Source organism: Takifugu rubripes, chromosome 3 (assembly GCF_901000725.2).
Source record: "Takifugu rubripes chromosome 3, fTakRub1.2, whole genome shotgun sequence".
Taxonomy (NCBI): Eukaryota; Metazoa; Chordata; class Actinopteri; order Tetraodontiformes; family Tetraodontidae; genus Takifugu; species Takifugu rubripes.
The window spans coordinates 9,069,667-9,087,587 of NC_042287.1; the positions used below are offsets into that span (position 1 = coordinate 9,069,667).

The 17,921-nt window shown below is 44.2% G+C and overlaps 1 protein-coding gene across 7 annotated transcripts; it reads right to left on the bottom strand.

The window, feature by feature from the left end:
• Positions 1-2,766: 2,766 nt before the first annotated feature.
• slc16a4 (solute carrier family 16 member 4) lies at positions 2,767-17,528 on the bottom strand. 7 transcript variants are annotated; one of them, XM_029833567.1, is made up of 12 exons: positions 17,253-17,528; positions 16,982-17,043; positions 14,912-15,044; positions 14,308-14,400; positions 10,350-10,477; positions 10,089-10,221; positions 9,855-9,998; positions 9,623-9,784; positions 8,835-9,470; positions 5,756-5,967; positions 4,766-4,859; positions 2,767-3,821 (listed from the first exon to the last, which is right to left on the bottom strand). In XM_029833567.1, exons 5-12 carry the CDS (start codon positions 10,464-10,466, stop codon positions 3,616-3,618), a joined length of 1,704 nt encoding a protein of 567 aa, XP_029689427.1. In that variant the 5' UTR covers positions 10,467-10,477; positions 14,308-14,400; positions 14,912-15,044; positions 16,982-17,043; positions 17,253-17,528; the 3' UTR covers positions 2,767-3,615. The 7 variants fall into 7 exon arrangements, with proteins under 7 accessions (XP_029689427.1, XP_029689424.1, XP_029689426.1 ...); XM_029833564.1 differs by lacking the exon at positions 14,308-14,400 and having other exon boundaries at positions 17,253-17,527; XM_029833566.1 differs by lacking the exon at positions 14,308-14,400 and having other exon boundaries at positions 16,982-17,074; positions 17,253-17,527.
• Between the last annotated feature and the right edge of the window lie 393 nt (positions 17,529-17,921).

Sequence of the window (17,921 nt, forward strand, 5' to 3'; positions counted from 1 at the left end):
ACGGATCCAGACTCCTGCACACCAGACGACCACCGGACGAATCTGTGCGCCGCCATGGAGACGGACGGGACCGGGGTGAGTAACCAGAGCTGCCGGGCCAGGTCTGTATCGCTGGCTGACGCAGCAGAGGTAAGTGATGGAGGTGTTGACAGCCAGAAAAACAGTCAATGTGGACACAATTTCTGCCTAGATACATTAGTTGTTGCTGATAACAACTTAGTTTGTTGGTCCATCCCAAAAGAAATGTTGCGAAATGGTGAATACATTGCTGTGTACAACATTTCCCTTCTTAAAATTACAACGCCAATGTTGGTTAAGAGAGAATGTTGTAAAGTGAGATGAAGACACAACCTTTGTCCTTTTTAAAATCTCAATGGTGATTATAATCAGTTTTTCTGGTCTGATCTTGGAAAATTCTCTCAAAAGGCACCTGTGTTTTCCATCCTGCCAGAGTTTGGGCCCTCTTTTTATTGTTTCACTAGAACTATCAGAATAATGAATAAAGGAATAATGTGACATCCTGTATATCAGGCAACAAAGAAATAGAGAAATTAAGCTACCAGTGATTTTAGGAGGTCCATCCCTGCATCCTGCAGTATCCTCCATGTTGCCACGTGTTGCTGGGCACCAGTATCTGGACAGGGATGAGTTCACAATCACCAGCTCATGACATTGATTTGATGGCTTGATAGAATTCTATGTGAGTTTAATCACAATTTACTCGAAAAACAGGTCTTTAGTCCTGTTTGTCTTCACTTTACTGCCGGTCTAAAACTAAATATAACCCTATAAAAATAACCCTGTCTCTAGTCTCTTAAGTTCTTTTAAAAGATGAGTTGCCATCTACAAGATAAACTCTGGAGAAGAACATCGTTCAAACGGGGAAAGAGTAACTCACAATGTCATTTACTGGAGATTGCTGTGCAGTGTAAAATGCTGTGAACAGTTAGCTCTGTTTCTTTCGCAGGGTTTGTCCGGACGAGCGCGTCAGTCGGCCCGCGGACGGCTCCTCGCCCCTTCATCACGCTGCAGCTCATGTGAGTGTCGAACTTTATCTAACACCACAGCAACAGTGTCCAGGCTTTTACTGTGTTTTTACAGTGTAACAATGTGCAGACAATTCTTCTGTCAAAGGTGACATTTCCAAATAAAGGGCCAGATAAACGTCCACATTCGTGACTGTTTTTATTTGGGGGAGATGTTCTGATTTTTTTTATTTACCTGCAGGGTTGTCAGTGTCACATGTGCACAAACTTGAGTCGCATGCGAGTTTATTACACTCTGCACTTTCGCAGGGCTTGACAGAACAACTCGTACTTACACAAAACAGGATTCCTGGAATTAGTTTAGCATATTCTCTAAATCATTTGTGACACCCAAGAGTCAGAGTAGTGAGAAACCTGCCTGCTCGTCAGCCACACGTGCACCAGTCTGGGCTCTTGTCGGCTGCTTATTAAAAGGATCGTAAAAATGCATTTCCAGATACTTATCAAATATTGTTCCTTAAACATACTTGGATAACTAAGAAAGGAAAAGAAACCCAAATCCTCTTTTAAAGCGCCAGACATTCATAATAGGTTATTACATATTCAGTGGTCCTCAGTCATACTGGTGCAGCATGCAACACGTGAGCCAAAAGAGCTTTTGTGCATGACTGTGGTTATTGAAACAATACAAAGAGCCTTGCTCAGTATTGTGTAAGTGAGCTGAGGGGGAATAACTTGGTTCTAATGGCAATGGCATTCTTCTAGTAGAAGCGCGCCTCGGCCACAAGAGGGCGCTCCGACAGAGCTGAAAAATGACTGGTCACAGCGGCGCGTCCGAATTCTTTACATGTTTCCAAACCTCCTCTTGTTCAAGTTCTCGGTAGGTTTCTAATGCGTCTTTGGCTGACATCAGTGGAAAAGTAGCAGAGATACAAAACGGTATCTTATAAGGCAAACAGGTGAGAACATAAAATCATCTTGCAGTAATAAAAAAGAAAAAATTCATGAAACAATCCACTCCCACATATTAACAAAATAAAAGTTGCGTGGCCGCTAATATAGGCACTGTAGAGGCTTGGCAACCACTTTCTTCCAGTTCCTCACAAAAAATCTGTACTCCCTATCGTCTCTGTAACTCCATTGGTAATGTAGATTTAGAAATTTCATTTTCCAGAAACCAGTTCTAGTCACAGTATTTCAAACATTTTGAGAAAACACATTTCACCAAATATTTTCTTCTTACTTAAAAGTGTGACAAAGGTACGCAGATTAAAAACTGTGTTGTGATGCAGCTACCAAAACTGTAAAAATGCCCTAAAATGATTAAAGTTTAAGGACTAAGATTTAGAGGTCATCTGAGGTGTTGCAGTGAAAGGCGCTGAGGTGTGAGTTGAGGTAAGAGATATTAATGCAGTAAATGCAACCATATGTAGTGTTGTGGATGAAAACGGGACATCATTTTAGTGTGCAAAATCTGAATAAAGTGACTAAATACAACTAAATGTTGTGAAAACAAAGACATAAAATTATCTTGAGTACTAAAACATAAAAATAAAATGCTCGCAAGCAGTTGCAGCCCTGGACTTTTGATTATATCTGACTTATATACAATGGCATATATGTGTACAAAAGAGGAGAGTTTAACCAATCAAACTTTTCTAATAGGATGCAGAGTTCATCAGGCATGTAGTAAATTGGAAAATGCATTGAAAGGACATAATATAAATACACTGGCCAGTCGCAAAGCTAAAAACAGGCGTAAGAGAGGAAATGCCCTATGCTGCTATGAGGTGATGGGAAAATAACGAATGATTTTTAATCTGTGGCTCCACTCACGGCCAGTTTTCAGAATGTCCTGAAAGATCGCAAAGGTGTCATTCTCGATATTTGTGTTAGCAAACATTCACGCAGCGCAACGAAAAGGTTGGGAGAGATTCTGCGGCCTGCAGGTAATTAACACCCGAATTATCAAAGGAAAAATAATTCAAAGCAGGAGAGTAACACTTGGAGCAGCGGCTGAAGTCCTGTACCTCACGAGTGCATCAGCAAAAGCAAACGGGTTAGGAGGAGTTTTTTTCCATAGTTTTTCTGATAATCTGCAGACACCTCAGAGCAAATTACTTGGAAGACTTCAGCGCCACCGCTGTTCCTGCTGTTAACTATCCGCCAGCTAAAGTTCAGCAGTAATATCATGCAGCATAATCACGACCTGGTTCTGGTAAAGACTTCCGGAGGAATGGGGTGAAAAGCACAGCCCGGCGGTGTTCATGGCTCACGCCGGCGTGCGCGGCTCTCGTCTCCCTGACGTGACATGAAGCGCTGAACTGAAGCCAATTTTGTGTGTGTGTGTGTGTGTGTGTGTGTGTGTGTGTGTGTGTGTGTGTGCACAAAAAATCATTTCTGGCCTGAAAATAAGTAAAGCTGCAGATCTTAAAACGGGCCAGGTGATGCTCAGCGGAACAAAAACGGTTTCCAGAACAACAATATTTGGCTTTGGTGGGCTTTGTTCCATTAAAGTCACATCTGCGTCGTCGCCGACGGGTCAGAGTCTCTGTCTCTTCAGGCGGTTCCCACGGCAATCATGACCCAACGGTACCGACGTACTGGAGGCCTTTCCCGGGTGTTGTTTCTACACGACGCCGTTCCGGAGGCGGTCGGGGGTGAAGCAGCCTTTGGCCTGGCAGCTGTTTTCCTTCTTGTCTTGACTCAGTTTGTTCCTGGTCTTCCAGCGCCGAGCCAGCGGCTCCATGAACAAGGACAGAGAGGACAGCAGGTAGCAGAGGCCCGCCAGGTAGAAGGAGCAGTCGTAGGTCTGGGTGTAGTCGTACAGGAACCCTGGGAATCACAAGCTTTTAGTCAAGCGGATAGTTTTTGCATGATGTGCTGTACGTCACCCCGACTGAGTGGATCTACTCACAGTTCAGAGAAGTATAGATTTATGTCATATTTGCGTGCAACGGTAGTTTGAGGACAGACCGGAAGCTGCATTCAAGAAAAGGTCTAAAGGAATCATAATACATAATAATAATGCTGCTCTGATAATTCAGTCCAGTTTGGGGATGAATTGATGAGGTTGTAATTAGCAGTCGGGAGGGACGGACTCACACGGAGAATGTGACGCGGCGTGTACTGGAGCTGCTTTCTGTTGCATCTGCGTTGGGCTTTGAAACACAGACGGCTGACAGGGGGATTGGTGTTATTTCCACCCACCCTGAGGGGATAGTCGTAAGTCACAATTCAACTCTAGATCCTCCGAGGGGATTGTATGACAGAACCGTGTCAGGGGGTTCAGAGGAACTGGGGCCAGTTATAAGGCTAAAGAGTTCATGTCCAAACATTAGGGGGGGAAAGTCACTCCATATTCAGGTGTCCCTTCGTTGTGGGGAACAAAAAAACACATCACTGATAAGAACCAGATCGGCTGTCAGGTTGTCACCAGTGAAGCTAAGCAAACAGCACAAGTATGAACACAGCACAAAAACGCGGGGAACTCATCTCGACTTGTTATCGGGACAACCTGCAGCGGTCCCACCCCTCAAAAAAACTTGTTATCCAAAGTCTACGATGAAAACAGGCACAGAGACGCCACCGGGAACTCAGGAAAACACGGCGAGCTTGTGCAAGGCCAAAAACATCCCTTGACATTGACTTCTTCAGTGAACGTGCACACAAAGGCTTGAATGTGCAGCACACGGGTCTTTTATTGGACACATCTGGAAAGTGGTTTTTACCGACTTGACCGACATTATTATTTTCCTCAAATCCCGTGACTCCCTCACCTGCGAGCGGAGGCCCTGTGAGGCATCCCAGGCCCACGAAAAACATGGAGAACCCCATGGAGTCGTTGACCCTTTCGGATCCCAGAAGATCGACCTGCGAGAGAACAGCAGAACTTTAGTCTGACAGGTTTGGAAGCGGGGAACCTTCGACTGCTGTTAAATCTTTGTCTTTGTAAATCTTCATAGATAAAAGATAGCCAAGAGTGACTGTCGGAGCAGCTGCCAGGTGAGGCCGGGTTCTGTTAGTTTAAGGGTGTTAAAGATGGATCTGACACCAGAGGGTCAATCTGAGTGTTTTACACTGCACATGAAGACAAAACACATCTTTATTAAACAAACTTTTCCCTTCTCGGTGTCGCCTGCTCTATAGGAAATGTGAAATCATGGATATAGTGGTGTCTCGGGTGGTCATGGATCCCTAGCACACCTGAGAGGAACCTCCTCGCGTGCCTTTTGAAAGTGGGTCACAAGATAATGGGCTTAGTACTGGCCTTGAGGGTCTTTGTGGCCCGTGTCTGAACTTACCGAGAGTGTGGATATGAAGGTTGTCTCATATATATAATACCAGCTTTGACCTCTGCTTCAAAGGGGAGTGTTTCGCTTTATCTGTTTGTATCTTGCGCACAATTCTTTCCAAATGCTTCATCGGGAAGTTGTGCTAAAAGTTGACAGTTCTGCCTGTCATTTCTCAGCATAGTTGTTCTCCGTTGGCAGTCAGCCATCTATATTCCTTTGATTTACATTCTACCTATGTGACTAGGGGCCATTTGCATGAATTGCACATTCTACTACTGGAGTTATGACAGTTAAAGACATCTTTCAACTGTCATTTTGAAATGATTTAGGGCGCAAAATATTATCGTCTCGGGAGTGCAGACGTTAAAGCCGTGACGACGGGCGCAGCCCGAGGAATGTTCGATTACACGAGGCTCAGCGGGTCACTGAAAGTCATCAAACCACAGAGTTATTCTACAGAGGAGGGTTTCTTACTAGAACGGGCAGCAGCAGAGCCATGTAACCACCACAGAAGATGGCAAAAAACACAGCGTACACCATCAGCAGGATGTAGGAAGTGGCCAGCGGGGACAGCAGGTTGACAAGGCCACAGAGGATCAGGTAGGCTTTATGGTAGTGGTATTTGTGGAAGAGGTTCCTGTCTGTCACCCAGCCCGAGATCAGCTGAGCGATGGTTTCTGTGATACCTACAGTAAAAAAGAAAGAATGGCAGGCGTTAGAGTTAGAAAAGGACTGAACATTTAAATATTTAAGTCAGATGGGGAGCTACATTTAAGGCGGAAGGGTTGAATGTATAATTCAAAATATGCATCAACGATCTACCTGATGATAATCAAACAAACTTGTTATTTTGGATCTCTTTGAAAATTTCATTAGCATAGTTAAATATCCAATTAGGTCAGTATTACCATGTTTTCAGCTGACATAGTACCGACAACAGACAAAAAGGTGCGTTGCTAGGTGATTCAACACCCCAAAATAAATAATTGAATAAAAAAAAAATACATGACAAGATTTCAAATGATACCAGCATTCCCCTTGTTGAAGGAGAGACTGCGGCGGTGTATTGACTGCTGCAGGAATAGCTACAAGCAGACAGTTGCAAGCTATTGATCGGTGGACAAAATGGCTCCATGCAGATCTGTGTTACCAAACCTTTATTTAGCCTCAGCGCCAGGCTGCAGTCCCTCCGACGCAGCCTGGACGGAGACACATTTACTCTAGCGGACGATTCAAGGCGTTACCAGTCCTCAAGCGTGCACATTGGTTTTGATTCTAAATGCTGTGTGCGTGATATTGATGACCAGCCGCAGCTCAAGGCCATGAATGAAGCCTGGTGAATGAAGGACGAGGTGCCTCGTCAGCACACTTCTCTTACATAACGGAATCTAGATCAGTTCTCCCCTCTGGGTTTTGAGAAAAGGCAGGCAGCTGTGCTCTGTTTGTCTGTCCTCCTCTAGATGGTGTCCCGTCGCGTCGCCTGCCTGCATACAAACGATTTGTGAGTTTGTTTGTGTGTTTTGGCCTCAGCAGGTTAGCTTAGCCCTGCAGCTGCTCTGTCCAAATTCAGCATAATGCAGTTTAAATTTGGCCTCGCCAAGTAGCACCTGGACGTCGGTGCATCAGGAACATGAACTCTATGGCGAGTCTGTGCGGCTGGCAGGTATTAAACGTGTACTTATATCAGGACACTGCTGTGGGTTTCACAAAAAGGACGTTGTCTCCACTTCATTAAAGCGAGATGATAATAAAGGACATGGTGGTTTTCCCAGCTTGTCTAAGTTAGACGTGTCTTTTGTGCCCCATGTCGCCTCACTGCTCTTCTGAAGAGTATCGGCCACTAAAGAACGAGACTTGGAGGCCCTCCATGTCACAATGCCAAGCGTCTTTTCAGCCGGGCGTTGCTAAGCGACTTCGGCGTTAACTTCAGTGTCGGTGGTTGAAGGTTGACTGTCTGACCCGGACGATAGCGGCCTTCCTCCGCCAGCGAGTCAATGGACCTTTATGACGAGCGCAGGGTTGGAGAAAAAGAAGCAGCGGGACACTGGTGTGGTGGCTTTGGAGCACGGGTGGCACCTTCCTTCTATAGCTCTGCCCTCTTTCTCCCTCGCTGCAGTGCACATGAGCAGAACAAATGTGCCTGAGGCGGAAGAATCCATCTTGACGCTCACTGGCTCTAATCGCTGGCACCAAGCTTACGATTTCCCCGAAAAAAAGCCGCAGAGAGGAATAAAGACGCCTGTAAAACACCACTGAGAATCATTTTTGGTGTCATTCTGGCAAACCCTTCCTCCTCCTGTCTGGGTCAGATTGCATCATTTCCACCACAGTTTTTCTTCTGCAGGTGTTAAATATAAAATCTCTCTTTATGTCAGATATTTAGCCGTTCGCATCAGAGATTTCAGAGTAAGCAACAAATCTCACACACACACATCGACTACCTGGATGTTTACAACGCCGAAGCATAATCGAACAAAGGTTGTCCAGGCGCACAAAAATGTACACGTGCACGTGGTCGCCGCAAATGTAGAGAAAATATTAAACTGTGTTCTGCTGGTGGATTGGCCTCATCAATGGCATACTGCTGCACTCACACGCTCTGGCCAGTAGACCAAAGTTCAGCTTTTATGTAAGGGCATTCATTACATAAGACTGCAGAGAATGAGCAGCTCACAAATAATTAATGCCGAAAAGTTGACTGAGGACTTCTCTCTCTCTTTTTGCACTGCTTCCTAAGCCCAGTTTTCACAAACGCAGACCTCAAGCACAGCAGAATCAGCTAAGTAATAATTCAAAGGTGTCCCTATCGGACTCATGTGCTTGTGGATTCTGAAAATTCCTTATTTGGTCTGAAATTTTAAAAAATCCTTGAGGTTGTTTTAATTTGTCTGATGTAGATTTTTTTTTAATAAAAAAAAACAAAAAAAACCCATCATCTTTTGAAGGAATAATCAATAAAGAGTAAAAAGCTGACTTTATTCATGCTTGCTCATATTCTAGCCAGCGTATTTAATGGCACTAAATGAAGAATGAGGTGCGCCCTTAATGCTTGCCTTGCCACCTCTAGTGATACTTTAATAATTGCACTCAGACTTGCAATTCTGATTTCCATTTAGCATTTTTCTAATCTTACATCTTGATGGGTTAGCAAGGAGGGAAGGGTTGAAACCTCTCAGACTTTTAACAGGACAAATCAGTTTCCTGTATGTACACATTTGAAAATTATATTACGTTATCACAAATTTAAGATGGGCGTAATTTGACTTGGCCTCACTTCTTTTGCACTGAAAAAGCAGGAAAAGGTGCCACTTTTGCCACAATATCGCCCATTATGTGGTGATACGTTACGATGATCTAAAAGGACTATGGTAAACAAATGTTCTGTTTTTACTGGTTTAATAGTCAACCACCTCTCTAACAAAAACAAACCAACTGGCAGCCACACTCACCCAACAACTGACAAAACGGTTAGATGCAACAAAAGGTGCTTTGCTAACTGAAGACACCTCCCAGAAAACAGCTGACGTGTCTTATGACACAACATGAGCCTCACCTGCCACAGATATGATGAAGGAGGCGTCCATGGCATCGATGTCGAGGTTCCTTGCGCGGGCGGACAGGTGGAAGTAGGGGATGAAGTAGGCTAGCTGACTGAAGACCAGTGACCAGGTGTAGATGCAGAAGAACGGGTCCTTTAGCAGGGAGAAGTCCAGTAATTTAGATTCTGTGGCCATCATCTCACTCTGTGTGCTCGGGTGCGGGGGGCAAACAGCCACGGTTGACCCGTTCATGCCTCCGGAGAGCTCTGCTGAGCCGTCTGTGTGTTTGCACTGACCCACATCCTGTTGAGCCTCACCACCATTTAGGACCAGTTTGCTCAGTTCTGGGTTTAACGACTGGTCCTGGGCTCCCTGAGGACATGGACTCATCTGCTTCTTGGTGTCCTCCTGAGGAGCAGGAGGAGCGGATTGAAAAGGTGTCGATTTCGGGATTCCGTTGGACAAATGAGAGGAGCCGTTCGAGCAGTTCTTGGCGCTGTCCTTCTCTGAGGAGCTCTTTAGGGAAACTGCGGGGCTCTTTTGGATGGGAGCGGTCTTGGAGTTAGAGACTGGCTTCACATTAATGGGGCGCAGAAGCATCCCGGAGGCAACCAGATTCAGCATCAGGCCACCAAAAATCAGCATTGCTCCTGGAGAGGGAGAGGAAAGGAAAATCAGGACATTTACAGGATTTATAGGAATTCCGCAACGTAAAAATATATTTTTAAAAAAACAAAAATGAAATGCTGCAGTGAAATGCAAGACTGTTCGATGTACTTGGCTACAGTTCAGCGATAGCTACCTTGCCAAGCATACTGATCCAGAAGCAGCTGGGTGAACGGTGCGAGGGCAAAGGTCAAACCCATTCCCGAACGTCCGATTGCATACGCCGTTGCCAGCCTCTTTCTGAAGTACAACGCTGTGACCACGGAGAAGGACTGATACAACAGTGCGAAACCCATTCCTACAACGATAAATGATGGTTATTGTGGTTGTCATGACTGTTGGTGTAACTAGTAAGGAGTTTTAATTACCGACTATCAACCCCATGCTGATGTAGAGGAACGCCACACTGTTGGCAAAAATACTTATGAGGAACCCTCCGCTGACCAGGACCGCCCCGGTGATGGAGGTCACCCGGGTTCCAACCTTGGCGCAGGCTAAGGAGGCGAGGGGCGCTGTAGACCAGAAACAGCAGGTTCTCAGGAACTTATTCATCAGTCTCGTCCACACAGCTGACACCAGAGTAGCATGTTCTCAGCTCAAACCTCCAGAGAGACGCAGGCTGGACATGATGGAGCCGATCCAGCTGATGCTCTCCGCCGAGCCTCCAAACTCATCTTGAAAAGCTACAAAGAAGATCCCGAAGCTCTTCAGCGTTCCCATCACGAGAACATTCACCTGCAGACAGAAAAAACAGACAAAGCTTTTCATGCCATAGAATGGCCACATCAGGGAGGAAAATGCAGAATTTGACTAATTTACAACTAATTTCATTATTTGTGTCTGTTGATATGAGACCAACGTACGAGGAAGCAATGCAGCACCACCATCCAGCCCCAACCTCCATCTGGAGGCTCTTCATACTGGATCTCTTTCTCTTTTTCCTTCTTAGTGGTCATGGCATTATTCCTGAACAGATTCATGGCAAGAGAAGCTAAAAGCAAAAAGGACACGAAAAGGTAACGCAGAGTGAACACAGGATTACAAAAAATACCCAAATGCAAAAAATATTTTTACTCAGAACAAAGAATATTTTGTTCTGAGTAACCGACTCAACAACCGTTTTTATAACATGCAAACCTGGTAACATTTCAACCTCTTTTAACCCTAATTGGCACTTCTAGACTCACTCACTGTCTCAGCTCGGCTGGCATTATAGGACGCAGCGTGTATAATATACAACCATTTAACTGGAATTTCAGTCAGCAGTAACACCAGCCAGCTTTCACATTTACCAACCGGATCATAGAGTTACAGAGTTAACAGGGGTTTTTATTATACATGAAATATACAGAAGGATATGTGTGTGTGTGTGTGTGTGTGTGTGTGTGTGTGTGTGTGTGTGTGTGTGTGTGTTTGTGTTGTGTGTGGTGTGTATAATAAGTAAATAAGGCTTTTAGATAAGTTCCTATATGTGCCATCTAACCATTGGTTAAACAACCAAAGTTTTCTGCTCCTACAGCTTCAGCTTCATCACTGCTGATGGGAAACACCAGAAAGTCTTGATGATGAGCCCATAAAGTAACTGGAACTCTAAGAAATGACCTTTTACTGCAGTAGAACATTCATTCATGGCTTCAGAAAATTCGACAATGCTGCCCTGAGATCCCCCCCAGCGACAGCCTAGTCCGATGTTGCCTGGTGACCGGGACGATCCACACCCCTTTAACAGTGCAGATTACCACCAACGACCACTAACGGCAGGCAGCATTCAGTAAACCAGCACAGTATTTAACTCTGGGATTGCCACCAGTCGATTCAGAAATGAAGACACATCTTAGATCGAAGGTGAAAAACTAAAGGAAGTCCAGTTGAATTTTCTGAAGCCAAGAATTCTCTTTGACCTGGATGACTGAGACTATTAATCAAGATTTATTCCTGATATTCTTCTGGGTGGAAGATCTACCTTCCACCCAGAAGAATATCAGGAATGAATCCTGGGTGGAAGGTAGATCAACTGTTGCATCTTCTGCAAACTGTTGTGGTTGTTTCCTGTTACCAGACACCACATTTTAAAGTCGTGTCAGTTATTTACATGCTTATTATGTTCTGTGACACCTATAACTCCAAAATACACGAAATACAGAGACTTTGTCAATTAAAACACAGTTATTGCTGCTTTTCCTGCTGCAGAAATTGACATTTTAGATTAGATTTAACTAGATGATACTGATCATTTACGCCTGAAGTGTAACACTGCAAGTGTTAATGAACTGACAAATGTCATCCCACAGACCATAAACACATCCCTACAAACACTAACCAACTGGAGGCTAAAGTTCAACCTTCCTTTAGCTGACTGGAAACAACACTCTTTATTCTTTATTGCTCCAAATTTGTTGATGTATTATAATTATAACACAAACAGTAATGTCCACCTAAATTACAATGGCTCCAATAACATTTAGTCTGAACAGAAGATTTGGCTATTTCCTGAACCAGGAAGGCCATTACCCCTTTGAAACTTATTGAAATGGATCTGACTGTTATCCTGTGTCACATGCAGCTTGAAATGCCTTTTAAAGAATACCTGTGGGGCTCCACAATCCATCTGAACTATTTTGCATTATGAGGTGACCTTGGGGTCTGTTTGGGTGTCATTCTGAAACACCTGAATAATCATTAGGTTGTAGATGGATCTCTTCCTTCATCAGCTCTCTGTAATGTGGCCACTGATTCCTGAGTCTTTGTGTCTCTAAATGATTTGGTTCATAACTGACTGAAAGCTTATGGGCTTAAAAAAATAGGTGTTGCCTTTCTGGCGTTAGTGATGGAGTTACTCGTGGGTATTGTTGGGCTCCACTGTTCCGGCCTTGATGCTGTCTTCCTGTATTTTATAGTTGCATAGATGACACCATATTGTTCATCTGCATAAAACGCTCAATAATACAGTAGAGCCAAACTCATTCAGTTTCTGTCTTTTTATATGAGCAACGTTGCATTAAACTCCTAAACCAGAACCTGGTCAGGAATGTTTATTACAGCTAGAAGTTATAAAAAAAAAAACAAAGGCTTGATGACAAGCTGGTTTTCTTTCCTCTTTTTGACAAATCAAGCGCTCCACCCGGAGGAGTTTATAAATAATCTGGCCAGAACTAAATATTGTACTGATTACAAAATGATTACAAATGATTTTCGGGTCATGGAATGACAGAACCTGTTTGGGCAGCTAGGGTTACCTTAAACCCAGTAAGGAGACAGCACATTAAACCCCTGTTTATCGCCGCTCCTTTGTAGCCTGCGTCAGTCGGACTTAGACATGCAAAATAAGCCAAGACCAAATCAGGCAGAGAGCACAGAGCGGATTAAAACGGGAATGAATTGGGCCAGTGTACTGCGGGCAAAGTATTTCCCCCCATGTGCTGTTCACAAGTTGTTCTCAGAGTACTCGAGTGTTTGTGAGTGTGAAGCCTGGACACCAAGGAAGTGATGAGGACTGGAGACGAGTGCTTTTTAATGGCATAAACACCGTGTTGCTTGTTCGGCAGCACATTTGTTCACTGGCCAGACAAATTCAGAACCATCTTTAATGTCCTCCAACAATAAATTAGGATTTTAAAAGGTCTTCATATTTGAGGACCCAAAAGGCCAAATTCCAGTTGTTAGACGTTTTATCCTTTGGTGTAAACTACAACTTAATTATAAATACAGCTGTTGAGCATGTCTGACTTTGCCAGGTATGATTAATAATAAAATCTTTTTTCTTTTTTTTGGGGACAGGTGTGGCAGAAAGCATTAAGGGCAAGAAACAACAAGAGGAGCAACAATAGTACGGTGGCAAATGCAGATCAGCCAGAACTTGTATTGACGCGCTGTTTCCCACCCCATTTCACGAGAATTGGCCCCCAGATATTAAGCTACAAAGCATAAACTCAACTTCTGAAGACATGGGCCCTCATTGCAAGAGGTCATCCATGATGACGACAACGTCGCCCAGAAATCTGCCTGTTTCTTCTGGTGTCAATTTGAAGTATTCACAAATCTACAGAGTCCGAAAAGATTTGTGATGTTTTGGACTCGCTGCAAGAATATTTCACATACATGGCAGAGAGAGATCAAACCTCTTATTCCTACATGGTTGGGAATAAGAGGTTACAAATGATCTGGATCGTTAGATGACACAACAACGCCACCTCCCTGTATGTAATCTGACATCATCACACATGTGCTGATAACTAAGAACAATCTCCTCTCTAAATGCTCACTGACAGGATCCAACAGGTGGTTCAGAACTTGTTCAGCTACAGTGAGAAGCAGAGTTCCATGAACGCACTGGTGCACCATGTGTTTGATGTGAAGAACAAGTTCTTGTCATAGTGGATGTGTGGCGATTGCACGCGCATGTTTCTAGTGCAGATTACATTTTAAAATGCTGCTCAACCTGCCAATCAAGTCTTTATCACTCCGGAACTTTGGTTTGCTTTTCTGCCTCTCTTTAGCTTCGCAGATTCCACACTGACATTCTTCTCTGCCATTTATTTTGGCATTGTGGCATTTGCAGAAGATGCGGTCTGACATCATCTCTCTTCAGCTCACAGCTTCATTTGCTCTCCATAGCCAAAATATTCACAATAATCCAGACAATGTGTGACTTTGCCCACTCACGCCCATCCGCCAGTGCACATGTGTGAGAAGGAAAATAGACATGTGCTGAGAGGACGAGTGCAGAAGTCAGCCTCTGCTTTCAGACCCCGACTGTAAATCAGTAAGAGCTCTAACTGCTGACTGTTTCAGTTCTGGGTTGCAAAGAAGGAAAAAAAGTACCAGGAAATCTTGAAATGAATCACAGCGAGTCCAGCCAGACTTTAACCTCTCCTCTTCCCTGCTTGTGTTAGAATAGCTTCACCCTCCTCCGGTCTGAGGAGTAAGATGAAAGTGAAGCTGGTGAAGAGTGGATTTGTTTGGCCTCTTTACCCGCGTTTACACCCATCACTGTCACACATCACACAACTATTTGGCAAATTGATTTTCTTCTGCAGAGAGAATAGAGTGCAGAGTCATCCTGCAGCCCAGGAACTCCCTCTTGAAACCTCCCACTGGCCACAAGACTAAGCAAAATTTCTGTCCTCCAATGCCCCCCTCACCTGGGGAAGTGGCCTTTGTGCAGACAGAAATTGTCCTCAGTTTCAGAATCGTGTGCCCAACCACTGCGAGGTTGTGTGGTAAAACTGCATTAGATGTGAAGACTTCCATCACTTTATCGTATCAGAAGTCAGAAACCCTCTCAATTAGCCGAGTAAGTCACGGCGTTCACATTTCTCCAACAGGATGTTAAGGTAAGAACAATATGCAAGCAGCATAACAGTTTAGGTCCCAAGTACAGTGAAAACCTCAGAAAAATACCAAAACGGTGATTAATCCCTTATACCTTGTCTGATGATTCAGCAGCGAAGTTCCTGGCTGTGGCGATTACAGACACAGGAGTCCAGTTACTTGAGTGCCATTTTCAAGCTGGTAAAAGATGAGCTGTAACTGCGGCTGCATCGACGCTGGAGTTACACCTGAAGAAAGACGTACATACAGGGAGTGACCACCAGAGCAAATGTGTCATCAATATTGGGGCTCAGGAAAACAGAAGAACACGGGCTGTTGGTGGCATCAGCATAGACTGTCTAATAGCAACAGCGACATTTAAAAACCCCTCACATAACCCTTAACATTAGCCTCCAGTTACCTGTTAGAGCGGATTCATGTTATCATACAAGCATTATCTGTGTAGCCTATACTCCCTCCAGACCGTGTGGGCCAGTCAATGCATTGATCTATTGGCTGTTGTTTCTTTAAGGCCTCTAGTCCGCTCGAAATCTAAAAAATTCAAAATCTGTAAAATTTGACAGGCTAACAGGCTGCTGAAGCCTGTTTTCCCTTTAGGTTGATGTTCTTTGTTCAGCCAGATCTTCTGATGAGCAAAGGTCTATTCTGTCCACAACATGCTATTATAAGAAAATCTCAAGCGTTCCCACGTTGTCTTCAACGTGTGTCAGGATGGGATTTGGGATCCGTTTGTCTTTGTTCCTGTGGATGTTGGGTGAAAGACCGTTTACTCTCGCTCACTCTGCAAAATAGACCCGGTGTACTGCAGAAACTGTCGCATTTCCTGTGTGCTTTTTCATACCTTATGTCGCTTTACTAAATAAACAAATAAATAAACAAAAATGTAATTCAAGGATGGAAGATTTGCAAATTATAAAATGTTTGAACAGGTGACCTAATAATCAGTGAGAATGATCCACCTTTAACCTTTTACAGGACAATCATACAACGTAACGCTTATTTGCGAAAGTCTTTGTTCTCGTCTCATTTACCATCGGGATGAAGCTTTTGTCCTTTTTTAACGGCTTCTTCACCGGTCAGGTAAAGAGTTACAATTAATCTTTTATCACTATATTACTGGAGTATTAAGTCTTTTTGTTGTTTCATCCTGTCCTGACCTTCCTAATTGGTGGCTTGAGTGACCTGTAATTATTTGATGTGAGTGATAACTAGAACTTTTTTGCTGATAAAGGTAACTTTTACTCTTTTTTGCTCTGTTGTGTCTACACTGTAAGATGGTCGTAACTGATTGGAGGCAGGGTCACACCCATGGGTGTCACGTCCATGATGATATGGCAGTCTTTGCAAAGCAGCCTGGAAAAAACAGGTTGTGTAAAATCCCAAAAGAATGTTGAACTGTATTTCCTTCAAAACTGTTCTGTCACCACACTCAACAACCCCTACTTTTGAGCTGCACAACCTTTCATTTTTGCAAATTTTGAATTTCAGAATTTGTCTCTTTGCGCAAGAATCTGGGGGCTTGAATTACCCAAGAGCGTGATACACTCAGAGTTTTGAGCTCAGTGGTTCTTGGGCAAGTCACTGCTCATGACAGCTGGGAGAAAAAGTGGACAAATCTGATTGAAAACAGTTTCTTGACTGCTTCCGCAAGACCCAATGTGAGCATAGGGGGTTTGGTACCTTGCTGGTGCGCTGAAGGTACCTCCTCTTTCTACTAGTATGCCTGCTTTTTGTCCACACCGAGGCTTGAACCGATGACCCTCAGCTCCTCACCCCAGGCCCCATTCGAAGAATGGCAGGTAAAACAACACAGCCCACCACCGTACTAAGGCCGGCTTGCTATGATGGAGATCGGCTGAAAACACATAGTTCAATGCTCAAAACTGACTGAATAACGGCCTAAATAAATATATAAATTTGACAGGCATTCCTTTAAAATCAGTTCCAGATTGTATGACAGCATCCGATATCTTCAACGATACCCTAACGATATCGAACCTTTTAAGTTGAACAAGCTCACCGTTTTGGAAACACTCCAACTCTTTATAGGTTTTTTGTTTGTTTGTAAAAAAAAAAAAAAAAGAAAAAAAAAGTTGATCCGTGGTAGTGTGGAAATGCGGATGAGATTCCCTGTCAGCGTGAGGAAGGAAGAGTGAAGTCTTACCGTGTGCCGCTCTGCCAGGCTTCTGCTCAGCTCGCAGGGCTGTTGCATCGCCTTCATCAACTCTGAGAGGGGCAGCGAAGACAGACAGCGGAGCTGCAGATCAAGTCTGGTCAACTTTTCAAAAGGATGTTAAGACCACAACTATCGCAACGTGTGAAATTGTTTTAGAAAGAGGTGTCGCCTTCGGCAACAAAATTCCCGCAACGTTTACAAAAATAAGTCTAATTTAAACACAAAGTGTCAGTAGAAAGCAAATAAAAGAAAAATGCACCTGAAGACTCTTTTGCTCCAGTTTTCAGTTTAATTTGACGCGTAAAATTGGAGTTTTCTCGCTCCGGAGAGGCGTGCGCGCCACCTTTGCGGGGCTGAATGGCAGAAAGAGTTTGCTGCGGTACCTTTATCTCCGGTGATAACCGTGCCATCATTTCACCTTTAAACGCGAGTGACTCTGGGCTGCATCTCCCGTTCCAGGCGCAGCATCGCTGTCTGCCCAGAGGAGCCGCAGAGCGCAAAGCGAAGCCTTCACCGGCTGAAGGCGGACACGTGACTCTGTCTCGCTCTCGCAGGCTCACACGCGTACGGACGCGCGCGCACCCACTGCTCTGCGGAGAAAACAGACCTACTGCAGACTTGCACTTGGATCGAGCTCAAGGCAGCGCGCCACCACGAGGCGCAGCGCCGCACCTGCACCTGTCAGACGGTTCAGACGAGGACAGTGAGGAGTTGTGTGACACCGCAGGATAAAGCAGGACTCGAAAACCCGTTACACGGGATTGTTTTCAACTTAGATAACTAAATAAAGCTGCACAAACGGAGCTGTTTCAATTGATATATATTATATTTATTGATAATATAATAGCAGCCATGCAAACATTTCTGAGATTTTTCATGCATGTACTAAAGAAAATTAGTGAGTAATTGAGTAATTTTTAAAAAGTAA